The sequence below is a fragment of the Hyaena hyaena genome, unplaced genomic scaffold (assembly GCF_003009895.1).
Source record: "Hyaena hyaena isolate Hyena2069 unplaced genomic scaffold, ASM300989v1 scaffold_219, whole genome shotgun sequence".
NCBI classification, from domain to species: Eukaryota; Metazoa; Chordata; class Mammalia; order Carnivora; family Hyaenidae; genus Hyaena; species Hyaena hyaena.
The window spans coordinates 1,378,960-1,404,250 of NW_024080850.1; the positions used below are offsets into that span (position 1 = coordinate 1,378,960).

Below are 25,291 nucleotides of genomic sequence, written 5' to 3' on the forward strand. Positions count from 1 at the left end.
ACAAAGATGTTTGTCACACCTTGTCTGTAATAGGAAATCAAACATCCACAATCTAAAGGTCCAAGAACAGGGGAATGACTAAGATGTGACAGGTTTCATAGGTTGGTATATGACACTATTATTAAAATCGTATTTCGGGGCGCCTGGGTGGCTTAGTCGGTTAAGCGTCCGACTTTCGCTTAGGTCATGATCTCGCGGTTCGTGGGTTCGAGCCCCGCGTCGGGCTCTGTGCTGACTGCCAGCTCAGAGCCTGGAGCCTGTTTCAGTCTGTGACTCCCTCTCTCTCTGACCCTCCCCTGCTCACGCTCTCTCTCTCTCCTAGAAATAAATAAAACATTTAAAAAAAAAAAATCGTATTTCACACGAGTTACAGTTGGTTGTATATATTTACCCATGATGTAGTTTTATAATCTAAATTATAATTAAAATTCCAGTTGCTAAAGGCTTGTTAATCTTTGGGAGATGCTTATGCTATGATGTTAGGTTTACAGACAGGATCAAATGGCATCTACACCATGATTTGCTGTATTTTTTAAATAGAGGGAGTGAGAAAGAAAAAGGAGAGTTTATCTAAAAATAAACAATGGCTGCCTCTGAATGATGGGATTTATGTTTGGTCCTTTCTAAAATTTCCATGTATTGTTTTTAGAAGAAATAATCACTGCCACTGTCCCCCACCCCCATCCATACACGAAGAGGTGATTGGAGGCTCCAAGCTAAACACAGTACTGGGGTTACATTGAGCAGGTGCTAAGATGGAAAGAGGGGCAGCTGAGCAACTTCCATGGACTGAGCACCAAAGCAAGGCAGGGAATCAGACAGGTCCTCACAAGAAGCTGAAGGGAGACAGAGACAAATGCTCAAAGATCATGTGCAAGGCTCCCTACAGGGAAGGTTCATCTGCCCCAGAAGCTTCCAGCTCTGGGCTCCTGCAGGACCTAAAATCATATTCATAAAGTGTGTGGCTAGTGGCAGGATTCAGCAATGGCAGGGTAGCCTGCAGGAACCGGGAAGACAGAGACTTACCTAACTTCAATTGGTGTGGCATCCATGTCAGGCCTGGGAATGGCTTCAACTTCCTTCATCATTTCCTTCTCAGGGTCTAAATCACCCATTTTCACACTGAGGTCCACAGGGGCTCTGCAGGTGCTGAGAGAGTGCAAGTCCATTTCAAGATCCACCTTCCCATAGACTTCCTGTCTCCCAGAGGCTAGGGAGTCCGTGCTTGTCTCTACCTCCTTACCTTCCCTGGCCACCCATGCAAATTCTAACCAAAGACCATTGCCCCAGGAGTTACTACCATCTCTGGGCTGCAAAAGGACCAGTAGAAATAGAGCTCTGGAGCAAACAGCAAAAGGGGTAGCACTTAATTTTATCCCAATGACAAACTCTTGACAAGCTCCCGGCCTCTGTCTGTCTGTGAAACTGTGTGTCTGTTGCTCTATCAGCCTTCCCAAAACAGAGTGCAGAATGGGGGAGAAATGTCCTGAGGAATCTATTCACATGCTCATTTTGGTTAAACATGATAGGAAGTCCACTCTTTTCTTCCAGAAGCCCCAGGGCGTCTCTGTTTACCCAAGGGTTTGACAATGAGGACTGGTTTTACCAATGAGGTTATGAGTCCAATGTTTTCCATAAATTGATGAATGGAATGTGCAGGGCCAAGGACATAAAGAACAAATGCAGGGGTGCTTGAGGCACCCAAGTGGCTCAGTCTGTTGAGCATCCCATTCTTGATTTTGGCTTAGGTCTTAATCTCACAGTGCACTCTGCGCTGACAGTGTGGAGCTTACTTGGGATTCTTTCTCTCCCCCTTTCTCTCTCCCCCTACCCTGCTCGCTCTCTCTCAAAATAAATAAATAAAACTTGAAAAAATGCAGTGTTGCCTGGGTGGCTCAGTCAGTTAAATATCCATCTTTCTCTCTTTTTAAAAATTTTAATGTGTATTTATTTTTGAGAGAGAGAGACAGAAAGACAGAGCATGAGCACGGGGCAGAGAGAGAGACATACACACAGAATCCAAAGCAGGCTGCAGGCTGTGAGCTGTCAGCATGCGGGGCTCAAACTTGTGAACTGTGAGATCATCAGCTGAGCTGAAGTTGTATGCTTAGCTGATTGAGCTACCCAGGTACTCCAAGTAAAACTCTTGTTCTCAGCTCAGGTCTTGATCTTGGGGTCATGAGTTCAAGCCCCATGTTGGATTCTGCACTGGGCATGAAACCTACTTTTAAAAAAATGCATTTGGAGCCCATATACAATGTAGGATACACTACAGTCACACCTTTCCAATGATGTTCAGGAAAGTATTTAGATGTCAACTTAAAAATATGCAAGAGTGAAGGGCACCTGGGTGGCTCAGTCGGTTAAGTGTCTGACTTTGGCTCAGGTCATGATATTGCAGTTCATGGGTTCAAGCCCCGCATCGGGTTCTGTGCTAGCAGCTCAGAGCCTGGAGCCTGTTTCAGATTCTGTGTCTTCCTCTCTCTCTGCCCCTACCCCACTCATACTTTGTCTCTATCTCAAAAATAAAAACTATAACAAATTTTTAAAAAATATGCAAGAGTGGGATACCTGGCTGGCTCAGTCGGTAGAGCATATGACCCTTGATTTCAGGGTCATAAGTCAAGCCCTATGTTGTGTATGAAGCCTACTTAAAAAAAAATTAAAATGTGCAAGAGAGTGACGAAGGTTGTCCAACCTCATGAATACATGAATAATACTAAAAAACACTAAATTATACACTTTAAAAGGGTGAGTTATATGGTATGTGAATTACATCTCTATTTTAAAAAATGTTTATTTTTGAGAGAGGGAGAGAGTGAGAGCGAGTGCACAAGTGGGAGAGGGGCAGAGAGAGAGAGGGAGGGAGACAGAATCCTAAGCAGGCTCCAGGCTCTAAGCTGTCAGCACAGAGTCTGACGCAGGGCCCACACCCACAAACTGTGAGATTATGACCGTGCCAAAGTCGGACGCTTAACGGACTGAGCCACCCAGGCGCTCCAAATTCTATCTCAATTAAAAAAAAATGTGCAAGAGGAACACAAATGTGCAAGAGGTATATAGATAGAGTGATCAACTATGCCAGTTGGCCTGGATTCAGGGAGTTGCAGGGATGCAGGAATCTCAGAGCTAAAGCACATAGAGTACTAGAGAAACCAGAACAAGTTGATCATCCTAAATACAGAGTTTTAAAAAATTATTTTCAGGCGAATGAGCAAAAAAGTTTGAAGATGTGCAAAGCTTTCCTGCCGACTCAAGACCTGAAACCCTGTGGGCAAGAGGGATCCTTCTCGGGAACCTGGTCACATTTTACTCTCCCAATTTCCACCCCACCCCAAGCTCCTGCCTGGGATATGGAGACGGGGGTGTACACAGTCTAGCCTGGGGCTGGCACTCAATCGGAATTGAGGCTTGTGTTGGTGATTGTCCATTTGGCACTTGTGGACCATTTGGGCTCAGGATTATTGCCACCTACCCTTCCTTCCCTTTGGCACAGACAAGGGCCATACAGATCCTATCCAGCAGAACTTTTATCCTTCTAAAGGTATCCTCAGGCCCTGTCACCCCCTTGCATCCTACTTCCAGCTCACTTGCCTCCATCCAACAAGTCTGTGTGCTATCTGGCCTGTGTGCTATCCTGGTCCGGTGAGGATCTGGGCTTGTGTTCTCCGTGACCAGGACGTGGCTCTTGGGCCAAGCAAGATTGCCCGTATCTAAAATTTAATGAATGTGGTTTAGTTTAGCCTCCTTACATCTCCACCCCTTACAAAACACAGCGTGATATGAGATTCCGAAAGTCTAACAAAGAGAAGCAGTAGCGTAATTCTATCTGGTCACGCTTTGCACGTGGCGCTGTAAGGCAGTGGCAGGAAAGCAGAACCTGGATCATGTCGGCATAGTACTCGGTTCACAGTAAGCGCTAATAAAGATTTGACAAATAAACAATCTTTTCATAGCATCTCCTGTAGACTGCTACCAGCTCTGCCTCAGGGTGCTGATCTTGTTGATTTGGTGAGACTAGCACGCAGTAGGGTCGCAAGAAAGGCAGGTGGCCAGCGTGGGCCAGCTAAGGGCAGTATCAGGAGGACTATGCAGCCATGGCTCCCGCACACCCACTCTCCTCAGCCCAGAGCATGTGGGATCACCGTCCCGCGCGACATCCGCGCTGGGAGAGTGACCACTGATTTGGGGTACGCGGGAGAGGAAGGGCGCCGAGAAGTTGCCCGGCGCGGTCTGGAAACTCCATTTCCCACAGGTCCCCGCGCGCGACTCCATTTCCCACAACTCCCGTTCGGCTTCCGGCGCGGCGGAGGCGCCTCCGACGGCTTCCGGGTTTGGGCCTGGCGCAGCGGTAGAGGCGGCGGAGGCGGCAGAGCGGGACGCGGGAGGTGGGAGCGGAGGGACCGGCATGGACGTTTCAGGGCAGGAGACCGACTGGCGGAGCACCGCCTTCCGGCAGAAGTTGGTCAGTCAAATGTGAGTAGGGGCCGGTCTAGAGGGCGAGATCCCTGGACCTTTCCCCTTCAGACCTCCCGCGCCCGGAGGGCGAGGCCGGGCCGGACCCGCGGGAGACCTAGGGCGACCGGACCCGTGGGGGCCTGGGGGTGCCGGGAGGCCGAAGGCGCCAGGGACTCGCGTGAGTTACGGGGCGCTGCGGAGCGCTGTCCCTTCCGTTCTTGGCTCATACGGATTGTTCGTTAGCTTTCCTGGGGCCGAACTCTGCAAACCAGCGAGCCCTGGTTTATGAGTCATCATCCTGAGCTTTCTCATTCGTCATTTGTGTGCTTTGGTTGCAGACTTTCCCCTGCTTTGAATCACACTGAGTTCGAAAAAGGAAAGGGGCAGCCCGTGGTGGCTTTAGCAGATCTGGGTGGTTTGTGATTCCTCTTTAAGAAAAGCGCATCAAAATGAGAGAAAGAATTTGGAGCAAGGTGGATGGAAGATGAGGTAGGGAAGCTAGATGCTTGGGGCTGAGGGCGGTGGGGGATGGAGAAGCTACGGGGAACCTGCCTCCCCCGCCCCCAGTGTGGATTTCTCGAGGAGTGGCAGGAAGAGGCTGTCAGGAAGCGACCTTCGGTTGGGAGGACGGAATGAAGAGCTGGAGTTAATACCTCGTCCCTACAGTTTCACTGCTGAACCCCTCTCTGCTGGGGCTGCCAGTGCGCCCTAGGCTTCACCACCGGCTACTTGTTTCATTTAGCAGTCTTTTATTGAGCTTACTGGTGTGGTGATAGCCACAAATTTGCCTGAGACAGCCCCTGCCCCCAGGGAACGGACTACCACAAAGGAGTAGTTACAGTGCAGTCTTTCCTCTGGGAAGGATTGTCCGTTTGCTTGAGCAGACCAAGAGTCTGTGGAGTAGGTGACGAATAAAATTGAGCACTAAAAAGACTAGTAGGAGTGTGAAAGGCCACCATTCCAGGCTGAGTAGTGGAGAAGTGTGAATGCTCGCTGCATGGAGGACATTGCTTTAGGCTGAGTTCTGGGGTTTCAGGAGTAAGGAGGTTCAGGAGATGGTAAAGGAATGAGGGTGAGCAGGTGCTGACATGTTAGTGGTGGGAGTGCTGTGCCAAGGAGTTGAGCCTGTATTTGGCATGTGGCCTGCTTTGAGGGAGTAAAATGCCAGAGTTGGGAAGATTCCCTTAGTCCCTGGAGATGGATCAAGAACAGAGGAGAGAGAGAGAGTGAGAGGCCAGTTAGGCTGTTATGAGTTTTGAACTCTTGGGGTTTGGGGATCTGTCGTTTTTCATCCCTGTATTCTTACTGCTAGATCACTGCCTGTCACACTGCTCCATAAAATGGTTGTGGAATGACCTGGTTGGCAGGAGATTATAAAGGTCTGCAGCAGACAGTGGTGGAAACTGAAGGAGGAAGACCATTCCAGAGAAAGGGGAGAGCAAGCAGAGACAGTCCTTGATGACTAATTGGATGGAGGGGGTGGAGTGCAGCAGCGTGGAAGGAAGGAAGTGGGATGGAATGTTGGGAAGCCTCTTAGTACAGTGGAAGACGTAGAGACTGTAGAGTTAGTGGCTGGGCACTGCCATGGAATAGTCTGGGGACAATTCTGCAGATATTGCAGAATCCATGAACAGTGTGGTTTTTGTTTTTTGGGTATTTTTTTTTTTTTTTTGATGCCCTGGAATTGTCTATAGATGAAATCTTGATGGATGGTCCACTTCAGAGCTCCTGCAAGAAAAGCCCCCAGGGCAGTGATTTCTCTTTGGGGAGATCAAAGAACCAGAAGGAGTTGCCATCAAAGGAAATTGGGGAGGGTCGGGGAGAGTCAGAGGTCAGGGAGGGCAATTGAAGAGTCTTTGGGTGTCAAGGACTGACTGTATACTTCATAATTCAACTTCCTTCTGCTTCTAGGGAAGCTGGATTTTTTTTTTTTTTTTTGCCAGATAGCTGCTTGAGCATTAGTTTTTCTCTTGTTGCCGTAACAAAATACCACAAATATAGTGACTTAAAACAACACAAATTGATCACCTGGCAGTTTCCGTAGATCCAAAGTCTGGGCGGTCTCAGCTGAGTCTTCAGAGCTGAAATCAAGACATTGGCTAGGTGTGCATTTTTTCCCCAGAGGCTCTGCAGTAGAATTTGCTTTCAGGCTCATTCAGATTGTTGGTCAGATTCAGTCTATGCAGTTGTAGGACTGAGGTGTTCTTGTACCCTACTATTTATTATCCAGTGGTCAGTCTTTGTTCCTGAAAGGGGCCTGTATTCAGTCTCACACTTTCTATGTTGGCCCTCTTCATTAGGTGTGGGTTTTTCTACTGCATATTTCTGACTTCAGCCAAGAAAATTCTCTAATAAAGACTCAGATTAGATTGGGTCCTCTCATAATCCAGGATGATGTTCCTATTTTAAAGTGTATAACTTTAATTATCTCTGTAAATATAGCGTAGCGTGTTCATGGGTTCCCCTGGACATCTTTGGGGAGCCCTTCTGCTACCATTGCTAGGATGAGCAGTTTCAGAGGTTGTCTGCCTAACATGATGCGGTGTTCTCAGTTTGCAGATTTGTCTGTTTTATCTCCATGGTTCACTTTGAAAATCATGATTCTTGGGGCCTTGATTTGTTTTGTTCCCAGGGTTAATTCTAACTTCCTCTGGTGTTTATGCTGTTGGTTGAAGGTGGGTATCTTGGGAAATGTTTTGAACCCAAGTAGTTTATAGATGAGCAAGGGAGTAAAGAAAGCATAGTGAAAACGGGAGTTGCAGCAGAGGGAGAAGCAGCTGATAGCTGGTTCGCTGTCTCCGCCTTGCTCTTAAGTATCTACTAAGAGAACAATGGTTCAGATCACACGCCCAGTAATCTGGTCTCTTGGCCATCATGAGAACAAGCAGTTTTGACTTGGGGCTGGTTAGGAGAGCCCTTGCAGGGACTCTCTAGTATAGCCTCCTCTTAGCCCTCTACCGCCTCTACCTCATCTGGGCCCATCCCGGACTGCTTGCTGCCTCCCCTTGCTCTCTGCTGCCCTGCTGAAAACCTGTCTGTGACTTCTTTTAGCATTAGAATAAGACTCCAGATGGCCCAGACTCCCAGCCCCTCACCATGGCCTGGCCTGGCCACCTCTTCTCACCACGCCCCTCTTTCCCCCCAGCTTGCTCCATTCTTTCTGGTCTTTTCAGCTTCTTGAACATTCCAAGTTGTGGTTTTTTTTCCTTCTCCTTTTAAACAAGTTATTACCAAGCATTTAGGATATTCGACAATGGGTAGACTTCCCCCCGCACTTATGACCAGTTTCTCTTCCTTTCCTTTAGATGTCTGCTTAAATACCAAGTACTCCAGGTTCTTCCCTGCTTACTGTGCCTAAAGTGGGTGACCCCTCTGGTATGTTGGCTCTCAGTCCCTTGTAGTTTCCCCTGGAACCCCAGTCCTATGAAACATGGCACCTGGCATGTAAAACACTTGTTGAAATGTGCAAGAGTGTTTTCCTCAAGGCTGTGTGTGCCACCCTTTCCTACTACAGTGGTCTTCTTTACCTGTGCAGGTGTGCATTGTGAAGCTCTGGAAATCCCACTTTCTCTATTTGTTAATCGCGTGACCGTGGGCAGGATACTTAATGTTTCTGGATCATCACTTTTACCTATAAAATAGCTGGAGTCCAGTCTGCCTCACAGGGAAGGTGAAGGGAAAATAAAAAGACCTCCACCTGAGCCCTAGAAGATGCCTCCTCCTTAGGCTCTTGCAGGAATAGGAGCCTTGGAAGGTGAAGGTGAAACCCCCAAGCCTGGTTATGGGAGTTGATGACACTTACAGGAGCTCGTGGGGAGGGTAGTTGTGATGTTATTGGTGAGTTTGGGTCATCTCTTCATTGAACATCCTCTGTCCCCACAGCACTCCAGGAGAAGTTCTCAAGCTGGCCTTTGTGGGCCTTGGGCGTTTCCAGGGGAATTGTTGGGTTAGCGTCGACCGTATGTCTGGTCTGTAGGATCCCAGAAAACAAGTATGTATCTATAGTTGCTGGCACTGTGCCTGGCATGGAGTGGGTAAGCAGTGAATGAATGAAACGACTTCGTCAGTCACTTCTTCCAGTTCTTTTAAAATTTTCTGCCATCTTATTGAGACTTTTTATGCCTCCCACCTCTCAGTACAGCATATTGCACATATAGTTGTGAAATAAATAAATGTCTGTTGGGTTGAACAGATTGCAGAGGGGAGGAGACCCTGAGGGGTGGGGGAAGGGCAGCGTGTATCAGGGCTCTACTCAAGTGCCAGGAGGACATTAGGGAGCATGGAGCAGACTCAGGACAGACAGGTCAGTCCCCGAAGGAGATTTGAGCTCCAGGTTGGGACCTAGGAGATGGAGAGCTTTCTGCTTGGACCATAAGGAGAAAGTTGAGTGTTATTTAGCCAGAAACATATTTTTAAAAAGCAGAAAAACCCAAAAGCATAAGGAGCAAAGAACAACTGAATAGCAACTTCTGAGGGCATGGAGAGGCCTTAGGAAGAAGGATGGGGAGTGCCCTGAAACTTGCATGTCTGGATTCTGCCTGTGGGTTATGTTTTATCCTCCAAGCAGAAGTGAATGAGTCTTGGGTGACCCTTTTCTGTGGCTTATCACATTCAGACTTCCCAACAGCCCTGTGCCCTCCTGGTGCACTTCTGGCCTTTGTTTTCCAGTGGGGAGGTTGCTGAGCCCTGCTGCTTTCTTCATAGCCTGGTTGTATGTCGACAACTGGGTTGGCTTTCAGGCTTCTGTGTATAAGCCACCACTAAAATGTTCGTTCCCTGAGACCAGGGGCCTGTCTGTCTGACCACCTCAAGCCTTGCTGCCCCTGACGTCAATCAGGAAGTGATTGTGGAGCTGTTGACTTCAAGAGTCCTGACCCTTGGCCCTCCTGCTTCTAGATCAGGAGTGGCAGTGACCTGAGGCGATGTGAGCCCTCATCTGCTCAGGGGTCCAGGACTCCCTCAACAGCAGCAACACAGCAGCTGACATGAACCCCCGCTGCGGGAGGTGCCCTGTGTTAGCCCACTGACTTCATGTTTGCGCAGTCATTCAGTGCCTTGTTACTCCCATTTTTAAGACGACGAAACTGAGATGTAGAGAAGTCACTGCTGCTCGTAGTTATGCTCTGCATATTATAAAATTTGCAGAAGCGTAGCAGGACAGGAGAGGCAAACTGCCTTATGATCTTTGAAAGAGAGGTCGTGCCTTTATTGGGGATAGAGGGGAGATGGCAGCTGGAAGTTAACCTAAGCCGAGTGCCAGTGGGCATCCGTTTCAGCAACTCGCCGTGAGTCAGTGGGGCCCAAACAGTGGCAGAAGGGCCAGCCTCTGATTGAAAGCCTCTGATGATCTTTGGCCTTCACACAGCCTGTAGCCAGCCTCCCAGCCTCACCAGCTTCCTTTTGTAAGAAATCTTACCCACGTGCCACACCTGAAGCCCTTAACATCCATTCTGACCAGAAAGTCTACCAACTCTTAACGCCATTTGTACAAGGTGGGTGGTTAGCCCAGGCTCTGTGTTTGGCATTCCCCAGCGGTCACATGATCATGCCACAGTCATACAGGGCAATGGAGTACCCTTTAAAGCATTCCTCAGGGCAGTAATGTTGGTTCCATACCAGAAGGCACATTTTTAAAGGAATTCTAATGAATTTTTAAAAATTCAAAATGGAAAGTTTAAATCCTGAAACTAAGTAGTATAAAGACCTTATATCCATGTATCTGCATTCAGCTTCAAGCTGTCAGTTCTTACTTCTGGACTCCACCCTCTGCCAACTAGGTTGATGCCTGGAATGTTTGAGTGCATGTGTGTCCCCCCCCCCCCCCGCCCCAGCCTGTGGGTTCAACTCTGAGCCTGACTCCCTCCTCCAGGGTCTGTAGCCCACTGTACTGGGCTGCCTGTGGATCTTCAGATGAGCCCAGCTCTTTCTTGCCCTGGCTGTTGTGCATCCTGTTTGTTCCCCTGCCTGAGAGACCCATCCCTCCCATGGATGAGCAGCAGTCTCATTCTACTCACCCTTCCAGGCCACCCGGCCACCCGCTGCCTTGCCCCTCTGTGCACACTCCATGAAGAGTAACCAGCTTACGCTTGTTTCCCTGAGTCTGAAGCCCTCATGGCAGGAATACCATGAGTATTTCTGAATCAGAGGTGATTCCTGCATCACTAGAGTGCAATGGTGTGTAGATTCTCAAGCACCACCACAGCCCTGTTCAGGCTCCGTGGACGTAGTGGGCTAACTCATGGGTGTTCACCTCAGAGATGGAGAAAAGTCTTTTCTTTTGTTTTTTTAAATAAATATTTTATTTTTAAGTAAATAAATATTTTATTTTTAAGTGATCTCTATACCTGATGCGGGGCTTTAACTTAAAACCCTGAGATCAGGGCACCTGGATGGCTCAGTTGGTTAAGAGTCTGATTTCGGCTTAGGTCATGATCTTGTGGTTCATGAGTTCAAGCCCCACATCGGGCTCTGTGCTGACAGCTCAGAGCCTGAAGCCTGCTTCAGATTCTTTGTCTCCCTCTGTCTCTGCCCCGCCCCCGCTCACATTCAGTCTCTCTCTCTCTCTCTCTCTCTCAAAAATAAATAAAAACATTAAAAAAAAACCCAACAACCCTGAGATCAGTGATACCTGGGTGGCTCAGTCGGTTGAACATCAACTCTTGATTTCGGCTCAGGTCATGATTCCAAGATCGTGGGATGGAGACCCATGTTGGGGTCCGCCCTGAGCATGGAGCCTGCTTTAGGATTCTCTGTCTCCCCCTCTACCCCCACCCTGTCTTGAGTGCACTCTCTCTTAAAAATAGATTAAAAAACCAAACCAAACCCTGAGATGAAGAGTCACATGTTCTACCCATTGAGCCAGCCAGGCGCCCCAAGTTGGAGAAAGTTAACACCATGAACAGGAAGACAGGCAAACCGACATTCCTCACAAGCTGCTGCTGGAGGCACATAAATGAGGCCATTTTTCTGGAAGGCCATTTGGCAATACCGTTTATTCCAGTAAGCTTAAAATGTCTTCTTCCTTAGGCATTTCCTCCAAGGTTATCGGCAGGAGAGTATTCAAAACCTGTTGGCAGTGAGGATGCCCACGTCCACATCATGTCAGGAGTGGGACAAGGGAGATGAGCCAGCAGGTTGTTGTGGGAGCTGGAGCTGGCAGGTTCAGTGCTGCTGTTAAAAATGACATGGGAATGAGGCGCCTGGGTGGCTTAGTCGGTTAAGCGTCCGACTTTCGCTTAGGTCATGATCTCGCGGTTCGTGGGTTCGAGCCCCGCGACGGGCTCTGTGCTGACTGCCAGCTCGGAGCCTGGAGCCTGTTTCAGTCTGTGACTCCCTCTCTCTCTGGCCCTCCCCTGCTCACGCTGTCTCTCTCTCTCTCCTAGAAATAAATAAAACATTAAAAAAAAAATTAAAAAAAAAAAATGACATGGGAAGGGCACCTGAGTGGCTCAGGCAGTTAAGCTCCGACTTCGGCTCAAGTCATGATCTCACTGCCTGTGGGTTTGAGGCCCGTGTAGGCCCCTGTGCTGACATCTCAGAGGCTGGAGCCTGCTTTGGATTCTGTGTCTCCCTCTCTCTGCCCCTCCCCTGCTCATGTTCATGTTCTCTCTGTCTCTCTCTCTGTGCGCTCTCTCTCTCAAAAATAAACATTAAAAAATTATTATTATTTTTTTAAATGACATGGGAGAGGGTGTCTGCGTGGCTCAGTTAAGTGTTGACTTTGGGTCAGGTCATAATCTCGTGGTTTGTGGGTTCGAGCCTCTGCTGTCAGCATAGAGCCCACTTTGGATCTTCTGCCCCCCCCCTTCCCCTACTTGTGTGCTCGTGTGCTCTCTCAAAAATAAACATTGAAATTACTTCTAAAAAAATGACATGGGACAGAGCCCCTGGGTGGCTCAGTTGGTTGAGTGTCCAACTTCAGCATAGGTCATGATCTCACAGTTTGTGAGTTTGAGCTCTGCCTTGGGCTCTCAGCTGTCAGTGCAGAGGCTGCTTTGGATCCTCTGCCTCCCTCTCTGCCCCTCCCCTTCTCATTCTCTCTCTTTCCCTTCTCTAAAATGAATAAACATTTATTGAAAAAAATGACATGGCAAGGACACCTGGCTGGCTCAGTTGGTAGAACATGTGACTCTTGATCTTGGTTGGAGTTGTAAGTTCGAGCCCCACTTTGGATGTATAGATTACTAAAAAATAAAATCTTCAAAAAAAAAAAATGACACTCTCGTGTCATTTCCATAGCCCATTGATATTGAGAAGAACAGATGAGCAAGCAGGACATATGGTCCAGAGTGAGTTTTGTTAAATAGACGTCACTTAGCTGGTTATCTGAGTAATTTTCGTTTTCTTTGTAACTTTCAGTACATATGTCTGTAGGTATTTTCATTAACAATAAACATACATTCCTTTTGTAGTCAGAAGTCTCTTGAAGAAGAGGTGGGCCCTGGGTGCACGTGAAGAAGAGGGAGCCATGGTCACAGATAGCTACCACAATGTGGAAAGTCACATGGGCTCTACCTTCAGTGTGGATGTCCTCCCTCACCTGGGCCCTGAGGGCCACCACAGCCTTCCTAAGATGATTTTCTTTCCACCCGTTCTAAGACGCATTCTCCTTTCAATCTGAAACTATCCTTCCAGATGGCTTTCCCTCCATGCTGATATGAGAGGCCCAGCCAGATGCTCCCTCCTCCGTTCCAGGCCCTCTGGTTTCATGCTTCTCTGTTCTTTCTCTTCCCCATTAGAGGTTTGACCTTGGCCCCATCCCCTCCTCATGAGCCCTGATGGCTCAGCCCAGGGCAATTCTTACTTCCTCTTGAGTTTGTAGGGTCCGCACCGGGGGCATCCTGGCATGTACTAAACAGATTAACTTTTTTTTTTTTTTTTTTTGTTGCTGTTTTTATACTCATCATTGTTTTTTTGCCTTGCCAACAATGTTATAAATTCCTTGAGTGTAGGATCTGGTCTTATACCTCTGCATCTCATTGAGTTCCTGGCATGGTGCCTTGGCTTAGATAAGAGGTACATAATAACCACAGGTGGGATGGTGGAAAGCAGTGCTGGCTTCTCTTCTGATGGCCTTCCAGGGCTTTCTCTCCATCAGTGCTACATTGAACCACTTCACATTCTGAGCCTTTTTTTTTTTTTTTTCAAATCGAGACATTTATTTAAAGATGGGGAGTCCAGACGGTTCTATTTAACAGATAAACAATCTTGGAGAACAAAGAGAATACACTGTGTTGTGACGGAGATGATCTTTTCCATTTTAATAACAAATCACTTGCTAACATGGTGGGGGTTAATAAAGATCACTGATTGAATGAGTTAAGTATCTTGAGGTTGAGTAGTTGTTACTTAGAGCAGTGAGTCTTTGGAGAAGACATTTGACCTCTTGAAGTCCCTGTTCTCCTTACTTTGAGCTTTTTATTTTGAGAGTGTCTCAGACGTGCAGAGTTGTAAGGATGGTACAGGGTGCTTGGGTACACCCTTCCCTCAGATTTACACATTTTCTCATTTACACACATCTTGGTGTTCATGCTTGGTGAATAACGGCCAAGTTCTGTCTTGTTCCCTCCTCCTTCTGGACCCTGTTTCCTCTTTGCCCTTGGCCCCACAGGCTTCTCTGAGTTCCCTGCCTGGGAATCTGCTGGAGGGGTAGGGGCGGGTAAGGAATAGGAGTGACCCGGCTGCTGGTCAGCCTTTGAGCTGAGCCACTCACATCCACTACAGGAGAGGGACAGGCAGGTGCACACATCCAGGCTAAGAGGCTTGGGCCAGAACTCCTCCCTCTCCTCACGCCCAGGGGTTTGTCCTTCTTTTCTGCCTTCTCCCCCCTTTCTAGCTCCCTCTCAATCCTCATCAGAGGTGGCATTTTATTGACTGGCACAGAGTGCCTGTTACAAAGAACGCCAGATTTGCCCTGAGAAGCCCTCATGGATCACACTGGGCCCTTCAAAAGCTACAGGTCTGCTCTGATTCATGCCGGGGGGATTCAAGCCTGTGAAAGTGCAGAGCAAAACCTCACCAGGTGCTCTGTACTAGGTAGGAACGCAGGCTCAAGGCCGATCCAGTCCAACCCCAGGATGGGGCCAGGGCTTAGGAGCTGTGGTTGTCTCAAATGGTGCCTCTATATTGAAGTATAACAAACCTACTTCAGTGAATGACAGAAGGACACATCTTCAGCATGACGCCACCAGATGAATGTTCACATGTGTAAACGCCCCCTTAGCCACAGCCCAGGCCTGCCTCTGGAATAGGCCCAGCCCTCAGCAGGCTCCCCGCTGTGCTTCAGCCAATGTGCCCCCACTCTTCTGGCTTCCCAGGCCAGGGAGACATTTGTTCCTAAACTTCCCTGTCATTGGAGTCACACTGTGTCTGGCTTCTTTCACTCAGCAGCTTCTTTCACTCAGTAGCATGTCTGTGATGGGTGATCATCCTTCTAGGTGGCCGTTGTTACTTATGCAGTGTGTCATCCATTGCGCGACTCTACCCCAGATCACTTTTCTGTTCTTTTATACACTTGATGGGCCTTGGGGTGCAGTCTGCCAGACAGTTTTCCAGGTGATACATATCCATTTACTTTCCCACCAGCCATGCGCGGTGTTCCCCTTGTCAGACATCCTTATCAACATCTGGCATTGTCAAGGAATCTGCCTTTATAACAAGCACCCTTGTCGATTTTGAACACACACTCAAATTTGAGACCCACTGGGTGCCGCGACAGTGGCAATGGAGAGGATGATTTAGGAGAGAGAGAGCCTCTGTAAAAAAGCTTTGGAATTCGGTGACTGTGTGTACATGCAGGAGGAAGGAGAGGAGAGAGACAGAAATATGCACCCCTGAGGGAGATGGGCCCTGGTTCTGTGCTGCTTCTGACAGATGAGGTACAAGGTGATGGTGTGTAGGGACGTCTGGGTGGCCCAGTTGGTTAAGTGTCTGACTTCGGCTCAGATCATAATCTCTTGATTCATGGGTTTGAGCCCCGCATCAGGCTCTGCTGACAGCTCAGAGCCTAGAGCCTGCTTTGGATTCTATGTCTGCCTGTCTGTCTGTCTCTCTCTCTGCCCCTCCCCTGCCCCCTCCTCAAAAATAAATAAACATTTAAAAAAATTTAAAAAATTTGGGCGGTTAAGCGTCCGACTTCAGCTCAGGTCACGATCTCACGGTTCGTGGGTTTGGGCCCCGCCTTGGGCTCTGTGCTGGCTGCCGGCTCAGAGCCTGGAGCCTGTTTCAGATTCTGTGTCTCCCTCTCTCTCTCTGACCTTCACCTGCTCATGCTGTCTCTCTCTCTCTCAGAAATAAATAAAAAATAACATTTAAAAAATTTTTAAAAATTCAAGGTTATGGCATGTGGAGTGTGTGGTATGTCAACCCTTCCAGGGAGAGAGCCCAGCAGCCAGTGGGTGATGCAAGGAACAAACTTGGAAGAGCAGTTAGCCGCAGGAGCAAAGTGGGCAGAGGTGGCAGAGGAGGCTGAGCAGAAGGCGCTGGTGGAGGCTGGAGCTTGGAGAAGGCTTACTCTCAAGAGTGCCCCACTGTGAGGCCTTCTTGGCCGCAGAACAGATGTGCAGAGAGACTGGGGTGAGGCGGTGTGGGCATGGAAGCAGGTCCCAGCAGCTTGGGCCTGCCCCTCTCTCCTGTCTTGGTCATTGTGTTTAGGACTGATGGGTGCAGTGCTTAATTCCCTTTCAGATAACATTGTAGAGGATTTCAAAACAGGAAGATGTTTTTCATACTCTTTCTGCCCAGAGATGGCTATTGATGACAATTTAATTTTTTCCCTACAGTCCTGCTTCTGTGGGTATATAACTTGATATGTATGTATTTTAAATATGTAGATACATACACCTGTTGTTTGTTTATGTATCTGTATTTTTTATATATCTGTGTTTTTTTTAATATATCTGTATTTTTTTATACTTGAACTCTTTTTAAATTTTTTTTTTTTTTTTTAATTTATGCTTGAGAACTCTTGAGTTCAGTTTGAGTTTTGGCTTTTTCACAGCTCAGATTGTGTTCATTTCCTGGGGGTGACTCTGGCTGGGACCTGTGTGCCTATGGCCCTGGTTTATATGAGGCATGGACACAGCAAAGCTTCTGGCCAATGAGACGCTTCCTGTGGTTGGGCTGTGAGGAACTGGACTGACCTCTGGTGTGGGAGCAGATTTCTTAAGACTTTTGTTGGTTGCTGCCTTCCAGAGGCCCACGCTTCCCCAGGCCGAGGGGGACCCTGCAGCCAGGGTGACTCAGAGTGCATGGTTACTCCCTGTGTGACGGCCAAGACAGCCTCACAGTGGGGCACTCTTGAGAGTAAGCCTTCTCCAAGCTCCTCTGCACAGTCATTCCGCATGCTTGACACGAGCTTTTTATTTACTATCTTGTTAAAAGTTCCATTATGGCCTTTACCAAATATTTGTAGAAGTAGAGATAGAAGAATGGTCTCTCAGGTACTTGGAGAGTTAGCAACATATGGCCAGTTTCACCCATCCCTCTCCAACCACTCCTGGAACATTTTCAGTCACATTCCAGACAGCATATGATTTCAACTGCCAGTCCTTGAGTGCAAATCTATAGAAGTTAGGGCTTTTCTCTCCAAATGCCACAAAATCACGTGAGATAAATATTTTAATAAATTATTGGCTTGGCAGAGAGCATCCTCAGCACGATGTGCTGGGGGCTAGAACTGGGGGAGCTGGTGTGATTGCAGGCCTGAGCCCAGAGGCCAGTGCCTAAACAGGGATCTCGAGGCCTCTTCTGGACCTATTGAGGCCAAACCAGCAGATTGGAGTAAATGACACAGCTTGTTAGTCTTCTGAACTAGCTCAAATAACAACATGCTCTTTTCAGGGCAATGGTATTCTGTTTAGGAGTAGTTTTAACGTTGATCTAGTTTGTTGGGGATTGAGAAATCTTGAGGGCAGGATTTGGAGAGCTTGATCAAACAAACCAAGAAGAATGTGAAAAGAAAGTGCTTTCAGTCTCTTGTGTTTGTATGATTAAGAAATTTCTTTCTGCAAGACTAAAATATTCTTTCCTACATGTAGGTGGCTGGCTAAATTCTGAAATACGGATTTTTATCTAGTTAGAAAACACTTTATATATATGTCTTCAAAAAGTCAGAGAACTGGAATGCAGAAGGGTGCCAACAAAGAGAAGGAAGCAGTTGCAGCCTGGGATATGGTTTGGCAAACATGCCAACGGCTACCTGTGAGGTCAAGAAGGCCCACTCCCTGTTGAGGCCTGGTGTTTGCATTGGTTACTGTTGGCTATTGAACAATTGGTGTCTAGTCATTTCCTGCCTCCTAGATGAAACCACCTGGGGCACTGGGGCAGTAAGCCACTGCCGCCGAACTGAGAGGAGAGGAGACCAAGAGAGGCACAGGAGGCCGCTCTGGAGCTTTCTAAGGACTTGGTGAAGGTCGGAAGACCCAACTGAATAATCCTGTGCTGTGATGTGTGTGTTGGGGTGGGGAGTGGGGGGCGTGGACAGGAAGGGGCTTTTCCAGCTGGATGGGGGGTTACAGGGGACTGCTTTGCTCAGGACTTTTCTGACCAAGGGGCTGCTATCTGTGGAATGTGTGGTAGGCTTTTTGGGATGCTCCTGGGGTCAAAATCACCAATGAAGTGTGAGCATCGTATCTCCATGTTGCCTGAGTCTGGAAGGATTAGAAAGGTGAAGGGGGGACGCCTGGGTGGCTCAGTCCATTAAGTGTTGATTTTCAGCTCAGGTCATGATCTCACGGTTCGTGGGTTCAAGCCCCATGTCATTACAGTGTCAGGACAGAGTCTGCTAGAGATTCTCTCTCTCTGCCCCTCCTGAGCGCTCATGCTCTCTCTCAAAATAAATAAATAATAATAATAAAAAGAAAGGTGGAGACCCCCCCTTTTTTTAAAGTAATCTCTAATGCCCCACATGGAGCTTGAACTCAAGAGTTAAGAGTTGCATACTGTACCCACAAAGTCAACCAGCCACCTCTAAGAGACCCTTATTAACAGCTGATGTTCACTAAGTATTTCTTTGTGACAGAGTCTGTGGCACACTCTTTATGTGGATTTTGTCATTGAACGTTGGGTTCTTATTTTATCAAAGTAATATATGCACATTAGGTTTTAAAAGTCAAGGAGTGGTACAAGACAAACTGGTGTGTCCCCCGCTCACTGAGTCCTCCCTGTGACTCGGCTCTTCTTTCTGGCGTGCCCGTGATTCGGTGTAATGTGCATGTGCTGCTGTCTCAGGTCATCACGTTTATGAGTTTCATGAATTATCTATTGCCTTTCTCTGTAGCTCCTTTTATACAGCCGTTATCTGTGCTTCTCCCTCATTCTGCGAGTATTTTACCTTCTGGGTAAATCCGTAGGGAATACTTCTGTTTTATGCCTGCACAAATGGTATTCTACAGGTGACCATTGTAATATACTGTGATGATTCTGTTTTTTTCCCCAGAATAAAAGTGCCTTTTTAAAAATGTGCCTAATTTTCTGTGTACCTGTGGCTGACTTTTCCTGTATCTTGCAGTCACCTCTTGGTACCGTCATCCCTGCACTCAGTGCTGCCAGGGTGTCTGTCAGCTCTGGCTTTTTCCCTCGACCTTCCTCTGGAGCTCTTATGGGCACAGGCCAGAGGCAATGCTAGTCTCTTGAGCTGTGTGGCTCCACTGTTGGGTTTCTTGTTTCCTGTATCCTGTGTTGTGTTCTTTTTGGTTCACTCCCACATTCCACTAGCTTCTAGAGAAAGAACTCAGTTTCTGGAGGCCATGTCCATTTGGGTGCACATGGGCTTCTAGTTCGGAAATACTAACGCAAGGATTGAGAAGTGCATCCCGCTGTTTTCTTATTTCTGGTGCTGCTGCTTGTGCGGAGCCAGCACTTCTCCCCGTGAGCTTTGAGGCAACTTGCCAGAACTCCTGTCCGGCGCTTCAGGGAAGGTTCCTCCTAGTCATGTCACGGGGAGCCATGTTGCTTCCGCTCCCTGTGTTCCCCCTGCCCCCCTGTGTCTGAATGTTGGCCCTTTGGTCCTCTTCTAATTTATCTTTTATCTTCTGTGTCCATATTGCTGTCCTTTTACTGCACTCTCTGGGAGATTTCTTCAATTTTGTCTCTGACCTTTGATTGCTAACATGCTTTTAATTCTAAGAGCTTCTCTGCTCTGCTCTTCTCTTCTCTTGTAATCTGACTTGTTCTCTTCTCTTCTCTTGTAATCTGACTTCTTGTGTAGAATCCTGTTCTTGTTAAATGGATGCAATGTCTTATCTCTTTGGATAATATAGTTTCTTGCCTTTTTTTTTCTCATGGGGTCTTCATCTGCCAGGTAAGGGTGTCTGGGAGCCCTTGGTTGGCTGCTCACCTCAAGAGGAGAGGGGCCTAGGAAGGCAGGTGGGTGCTCTTAGCATGAGGGGCTTGTCCACTGGCAGCTTCCCCAGAGGTTCATGTAGCTTCAGGCTATGTGTCTTTCCTCCAGAATATGGTCTTCCAAACACTGGGCTGTAGGGTGAAGGCCTGGGCACTACACTGGAGGAGGCCCACGGGTAGGCAAGTGGGTCTCAGCAGTTATTGTTGATCTAGACACTCAGTGGCCACATAGTCCACTTTTTTCATTATCTTCCCCTTGTCTTCTCACCTAGGTGGGTTGACCCCCCTCCCAGTCCAGTGACTCCCATTTCATGCTTTTCCAGAGAATAAATCTCTGGTATCTGCTGGTGTGGGAATGGTTACCCAGCAGTGTGAAGTAGAGGGGGATGCGAGGAAGGCTTTCACCCAGGAGTCTTTCCATTTACCCTTGGTTCCTGAGTGCCTGGCATGCCCTGTCCTGAGCTTTGCCAAGATCTGGGGCCGTCAGTGGGTTGGCCCTCAGCCCTCCTCACTGTCACTTACTTAGGACTCTGTTTTCTTAGCTTGCCATGTCTATCACCACCGGACCATCAGCTTTCTGGATTCTAAAATCCTGTTGTTGGGGCCATTACTCCTGTCCTTCCTGGCTTTGTGAGTTTGTGTTAAAGAAAAACAAAATCCCCCCTTTTTGGTAGTTTTTAGTGAGGTTTTGAGATGGAACAAAATTAGAGGTGCGGGTTCAGTTCCTTATGCCACCCTGAAGGTTCATATTTAATTTTATTTTTAAATGAAATTGTTGCAGGGAACATATTTATTTGTGCTGCAGCTTCAGCTAGCTTAATTTAAGTCAAAGCTGTGTTTGCTGCTCGGGGCCAGTGTAGTGATTTGCTTTCCTTCTGGTCTGTCTTCACTTCCTAGCCCTTCTCCTAGGGACGGGCTCATAGGATTCCTTGGCTCTGGGGCAGGGCAGAAGCTCTGGGATAGGCCTCAACCGTGGGCAGTGCTTAAACCCAGGTGGCATTTAGAGAGGGTGGGACAGTGCTCTCTTGTGCTGGCCTGAGCTCTGCTTGAACAAACATAGAGCATTCCTGGGCTGTGCCACAAGTGCTGGGAGCTCTCCACCCCCCACCCCCACCCCCGCCATGTACAGGGCAACTGCACAGGCATGGGGTGAGGGTGGGGTGGCCACTACCCTGAGCACCTGCTAGGGAAGCAGGGCTGCCAGAGCCTTGCCTCTCTGGTATCAGGGGTGGGCTTGAGGTGCCCAGGGTCTGGAGTATCAGGGGCACCTTGTCCTTATCTCTTTGGTAGTTGGTTGGTAAAATTGTGGTAGGAGTCTTTTTTAACTTGGCAAAATCTTTTTGCCTGTATGGTGTCTGCTTTTGATGTGTGTGTTAGGTGTGTTAGGAAATCCTTCCTCATCCCCCTGTTATATAAGTATCTCCTGTTATCATTTGGAACCTCATAAGATTGGCACCTTTAAACATACAGGGTGAAGGGCCATCCATGTAAAGTGCAAGGTCCGAGTTAGGTGAACAAGACTCTTTGCACATGCAGGTGCCACTTCATCTGGAGGCTTCTCTTGTAGGGTGGGGAGAGGCAGGGCTGGCAAAACTCCTGCCCTGTGAGAGGTCAGTTGCTTGATGGTTGTGTGGTTCTCAAATGAGGAGAGGTTTCCTCAGGGCAGAACAGAAACCTCACACAGATGGATGGGCTTCCTGTCCACCTGACGCTAGGAGGGTGAGTCTGTGACCCAGAGAGGAAAGAACCTTCCTGCTTTAGACAGCAGCAGGAGACTAGACGGGCTCGCTCTTCTGTGAATGTGAGCACACATTCGGCAGTGGAAGAGGTGGTTGAGCCTGGAGAAGCGTGTGGCATTGTAGAGGGGTGCTGTCAGGAGAGATGGAAAGACCCTTGGGTGTGAACCAGGGCCCTTTGGAATGGAGCACGATGGGAAGGGCAGGCAGCTGGAGGGCAGTGAAGACCATTTAATGTTTCTCATCAGCATACCCGCGCACAGTCCCTTCCTGAGAAGTGTGCAACCCGCTGGGGCACACTTCCAGGTGGCTCAGCTTCAGTGGGAGAGCAGCTCTGCCTGAGGGAGACTGCTGTCATCTGCTAGGAAGGGAGCGACACCAGCATCATCAAACGTTGGAGGTATTTTGGGATGCAGTCTCACTGCGCAGTTAGGCAGACTGTTCTCTGACTGATTTCTGGAACACACCCTGGTGCTTCCTGTGTGCCAAGTGCCTGACATCACTAACTACTATAATTCTCAGACCAGCCCTGCGAGGTGAGGATACACTGTCTCTCAGTATCCAGATGCCGTATCCAGGGTCTCCAGCTGGGAGGTGGAGTGGCAAGGGCCAGGCTGAGCATTAGCACACTTGGAGCTTACATCCACGCATACCTTCCCAGGACACAGGGTGCTAGTTTTTTTGGCCTTATCCTGCATTGATTTATATTATAAAGAATAGGAACTGACTCCATTTGACAAATTGACTTTCCCAGTTTGGGGACAGGAAAAAGGTGAAGTGGCAGAGCAGGCCGGATGCAGGACAGGAGCTGTGCAGGCTGGGCCAAGGCTGGGCCTGTCCTCACACCCTGACTCTTCTGTGCACCTCCCTTCATTCTAGCCACAGCCCTTTTCAGAGAGCTTCTTTATGAGGAGCATGTGGCAGGGGGGGTGGAGCACCTCTCCCAAGACCCAGAGTTGGCCAGTGGCCAGGTTGGAATTTGAGCCCCATTCTGCATGAGGTCTGGGTGATTCTGGAGCTCAGGCCCTTCTTCCTGTCTGCTTCCTGCAGGCCTGGTGCCCAGCACTTCTGCCCATCCTGGCACACAGCTTCCTGTCACCCTGGCCGCTGCTGCCTGGACGTGCTTGTTCCAGCCTTGATTTCCCCTGTACCTGCCACACTGATTCTCGATTCTGTATATTATACCTGTCCAAATGCGTGGCATTACCACTCCTTGTGTTAAAAATAGGCAATTATTTGGTACTGATTACTGCCTGCTGCATACCAATCTCTGCTCTCTAAGGGTTGATAGGACAGCAGGGCTGACTGACAGGGAGCTGACAGTTCCCATAGGAGGTGCCATGGGTGTGTCCAGGGTGACCATGAGGTTTCTCTGAGGCAGAGAGTGGGGGTGCCTGGGTAGGAACACGGTCAGAGGGCCCAACAGTCCGGGCTGGTGGGATGATTGGCAGCATACTTGGTAGCAGGGCTCTGGGAGGGGGGTAGGAGTGGGCTCCACAGCTGTCTCCTTTGCTGATAAGGAATGAGGGGCCCTTGAGGCAGATGGGGACAGAACCTGGCTCACTTCCCACTCTCATTGGCAGTCATGTGGCTTGGGGAGCTGGCAGAGGTGGTGGGGGTATGACCTGGAGACTGAAGCCCATCAGGTAGGACCACCAGAGGTACAGTGAGAGATGAGGTGAGGACTTGAACTTTAAGGAACAGAAGTCAGAATTAGTAAGTGAAGAGGGAGTTCCCAGGTTTCCAGTGTGGGCAATTGTTGGACATAGAGCTGAGGTTACAGGGATTTTTTTTTTCCGGTGTGTCGATGCCCTCTGCTCAGGCAGGGTCTAGACAGGAAGTGCCTCCTCTGACCTCCTGGTAGGGGAGTTCGCAGGGTCTGTGGGGTGGATCAGGTCCTCCCCCAGGAAACTCTGGTCTAAACCAGATACCAGTTGAACCCTGACCAGGCAGACTGGTGTAGCCATGGCAGCCAGGAGGAAGATATACCAGGGGAGCTGTGGAGCCCAGCTTGAAACAGGGAACTGCTTGCTTCTGAGCCGTCAGTCCTCCATCTATCTCAGAGGTCTGGGCACACCCAGGCAGTGGCCACCAGACAGGCCCCTCTTTTAGAGTGCTGCCGCCTTCCTGGCAGCCTCAGGGTCAGGAATGGCTGCCTTGGTACTGGAACTGTAGCAGGACCACTGATCAGTGTCTACCTTGTGAGCTGGCCATGGTTTTGCTCCCTGACCTCCCCCAGCTGGGCAGGCCCTTGGCTTCCCAGCACTGACCTCAGCTCGTGTGGGTGGAGCTCCCCAGGACTTGTTTGTTCTTCTAAGTTGTTTCTCTGAGCCTGTAACCACCACTCTGTCTTTAGGTCTGTTTTCTTGTGAGCTAGTTTGCCTTTGTTTAGTGACAGTTGCTGGAAGGGTTATGTTTTCTGGAGACAGAGGCTGAGGAGTGGCCATCCAGGTCCAGCTGCTTCTGTAGGAATCGTGGGGATAGAGCACAGGGGGCTTTGGAGAGCAGCTGGTTCTGCATCTGTGGGCGGCTGCCCTGAATCGTGGGGCTGAGGCCCACGACAGCCTCATGCAGCGAGCACGTTGGTCTTTGGTACACAAAGAGGAAGGGACACCACCCTGAAGCCCTGATGAGAAGCTGTTCCTTGTGCAGCTAGGAGCAGATAATGGATGGCAAGATGCTGAGCTGGCTGAAAAGGAAAGGACAGGGCCTCCTTGGGGGAAAATGTGGGGGGGGGTAACAGAGAGCAGAACTGCCTGGTTTCTCTTTCGCCTCATCTTGTATTCTGTGGAGTGTGATCTGCAGACTAGAAACAGGAGCAAAAACATTTTAAAAAATATGGTTTGCAGAACTGAGAATAGTGCTCAGGGCGCCTCTTCACTCTTCAGCCAACAAACATGCAGGGCCTGTTTGGGCAGGTGTTGTGTGCAGCAGTGGGAAGGACACATACGTGACATGGGCCTGGTGCTGCCTCGCAGAGCCCTGGCTCCCAGCTGAAGAGTGGCCTTCCTCCTTGGCTCCACAGCTGCCCAATCCTTTCGGTGGATGTTTATCCTAGTTCTTTTTGCTCTTGTGACTGTGTGTGTCCTGGCTGGTCAAGAGAGGCCTGTTTCTGGCCCCCTGCCTTGACGATGCTCCTCAGGTTCTTTGAGTCACAGCCGGGGACCACACTGTCCGTGTCCTCCGTGGTGTCGCTCCGACCAGGATGGGGCAGGGCTCCTCCTCCAGCACATCCCCTGGGATCTGGTGCCTTTGGACCTGGCAAGGTCCCGCCACTTCAAAGCTTTTAAGCCGGTGTCTGTGTCTTGTCTCTGTGGATGGTGCCAGGTGTCTTTGCTGCAGTCAGAGGGCACAGAGTTTGAGTGGGGCCTGTGAGTCTTGCTGACTCCATTAAAAATGGCCAGCCAGCAGCTTGGGAGAATTGCTTTCCACCAGCCAGGAGCCTGCCTAAGCCCTTGGAGATTGCTTGTCTTGGGCACAGAGCCCATCTGCGTAATCGAGTCCCCCTCTCAGAGTCCTTAGGCCCCCCTCTCCCTTTTTGTGCTTCACACCTTGGCTCCTGGCTCCACCTTCTATCCATGGCCTCTCCGCTTCCCCTCAGCCAGCCTCCAGCATGTTCCAGTGGCCAGCAAGTACCCTCTTGCCCTGTCTGCTCCTCTCCTCTCCCCTCCTGTGGCTCTGTGGCCCTCAGCCCTGGCAAGTCTCCATGGTGGGGTTTGCCTCACACTGCTGTTAGAAGGTGGGGAAGGGAAGAG

General features: G+C 49.1%; 1 protein-coding gene across 1 annotated transcript in view; it reads left to right on the forward strand.

The window, feature by feature from the left end:
* The first annotated feature begins 4,334 nt into the window (after nt 1–4,334).
* MED15 (mediator complex subunit 15) overlaps nt 4,335–25,291 on the forward strand; it is a 70,962-nt gene continuing 50,005 nt past the window's right edge. Inside the window, exon 1 of the mRNA XM_039242840.1 lies at nt 4,335–4,476. Coding sequence (XP_039098771.1) covers nt 4,409–4,476 — 68 coding nt within the window. The 5' untranslated portion in view covers nt 4,335–4,408. The remainder of the gene's footprint in view (nt 4,477–25,291) is intronic.